Below are 1,751 nucleotides of genomic sequence, written 5' to 3'. Positions count from 1 at the left end.
TTAAGAGATGCATTAGTTGATATTGTTATATAAATATGTTTTGATGTGGTCCTAAGAGATAATCTGTTACGTTGTTTATGCATCCCCACCGATGTATCACCAGCATGAGACAGCAGCAGGGTATGCACGTGGACGAGAAGATCATTTCATACTGGGAGATGGCCAGTTTATATCATCTTGCGAGACTGAACGAGACTTAGTTTAGGTTGGATGAGCCGTTAGCTATTGCATTCGTGGAGCGATGGCGTCTAGAGACACACATGTTTCATATGCCGTTTGGGGAGTGCACGATCACACTGCAGGATGTGGATGCCTGACGGAGTTTGAGCGATACATTGAGGGTGGTCGCCTAGCTTGGATGTGGTTTGAGGAGCTGCTGAGTGTTTTGCCTCCTGTGAATTGCATCGACAAGTTCACTGTGAGATGTAGTTGGTTGCAGAACACATTTGGAGAGCTTCCTGATGGCGCCGACGACGCCACTGTTAGGAGGTCTGTCCAGGCCTATATCATGATGCTTTTGGAGACGCAGCTATTTGACGACAAGTCCGGTACTCGCCTTCACATTCGGCGGCTACCATATGTAGCCAGGTTTGAGGACATGGGTGGGTACTGCTGACCAACCTGAAACTCCAGTACCCTTTGTATTTCTGGTACCAAATCCAACAGGTTCGCCAGGAACCCCTGCTGTCTCATAGCATTCAAGTCTAAATTTGAAAAGTGCGGGGATTACTGTTGAGTCTCTGAGCTAAACGCTCCGCCACCCACAGCTGGATTACTCCCTACTATGTCATCACCACTATCATCAGCAATGATGTCCGGCTCCACATCATCATTGTCATCATCATCTCGTAGTACATCGTCTATACCATCAGGTGTTCCACCTTGTAATGAAACCGGCGCCGTATCAGTAATACCTACTTCTTCGTCACCACTGTAGTTTAGATTAGCTGCAAAGGACGGGGAGGCAACCACCATTGCCTCAGGTGCAATCACAGGCACGGATGAAGAGGCACAAATAGGCCTCGAACTAGAACAGGCTGTCATTGCTGGAGCTTGGAAATTTCGGTTCGAACCTTTTGAGTTGAAAACCACATCTACAAGCTTGGCCAACAGCTCAGGAATCCTGACCTCAGAAAACTGCCGACGACAATAGAATAGAACTTCTAAATCCTTGTTACTCCCTATGACAAACGAATCATATTTCACATCATCTCGCAAAACTGAAATCAAAATTCGATAGAATAACTTCTCAACCCGTTTCACGCCTTGCAACCCCAATTTTTGGATTATAGAGTTCAGGAACTCAGTGAAGCTTGTTGTATGTTTCAGAAAAACACTAAAGGGATCTTTATAAGTAAACTTAATTCTAGAGAGTGTTTTTTTCTTAATCGACCCTCTATAGTGCATCAACACTAAAAAAATATCCTCACTGGCCATTGTGTTTCACTCTCAAAAGGAATCCACATTCATATCATATTTATATACGTTGGCCTCACAGTAAATTGAATTTTTCTAGTTCGATTTATTACTTCATGGTAATTTGAATCAGTCCCATTCGAATTATATAAGGACAACACAAGGGGTAAATCGAAGCAGGTTGTTTCGAATTACTGAGGACGTGAATTGCATGCATAGTTCAAATCAATGTGATTCGATTTACTAGGCTAGATTTCATGCATGCATAAATCGAGTTAGCTAGCTGCGATTTGTATTTTTTCATGGTAATTCGAGTTACCCTGATTCAAATTAGT

At 43.2% G+C, this 1,751-nt stretch overlaps 1 protein-coding gene across 1 annotated transcript; it reads right to left on the bottom strand.

Moving 5' to 3' along the window:
* Positions 1 to 726: 726 nt before the first annotated feature.
* LOC130933864 (uncharacterized) lies at positions 727 to 1,437 on the bottom strand. The gene has a single exon (XM_057863472.1). The coding sequence runs from the start codon at positions 1,435 to 1,437 to the stop codon at positions 727 to 729; it is 711 nt and encodes a 236-aa protein (XP_057719455.1).
* Positions 1,438 to 1,751: the final 314 nt, after the last annotated feature.

The sequence above is a fragment of the Arachis stenosperma genome, chromosome 6, assembly GCF_014773155.1.
Source record: "Arachis stenosperma cultivar V10309 chromosome 6, arast.V10309.gnm1.PFL2, whole genome shotgun sequence".
NCBI classification, from domain to species: Eukaryota; Viridiplantae; Streptophyta; class Magnoliopsida; order Fabales; family Fabaceae; genus Arachis; species Arachis stenosperma.
This window is presented reverse-complemented; position numbering and strand designations above follow the sequence as displayed.

What these genes read in the sequence shown, in the direction of transcription:
- LOC130933864 (XM_057863472.1), bottom strand. Translation starts at nt 1,437, where the DNA reads ATGGCCAGTGAGGATATTTTTTTAGTGTTGATGCACTATAGAGGGTCG.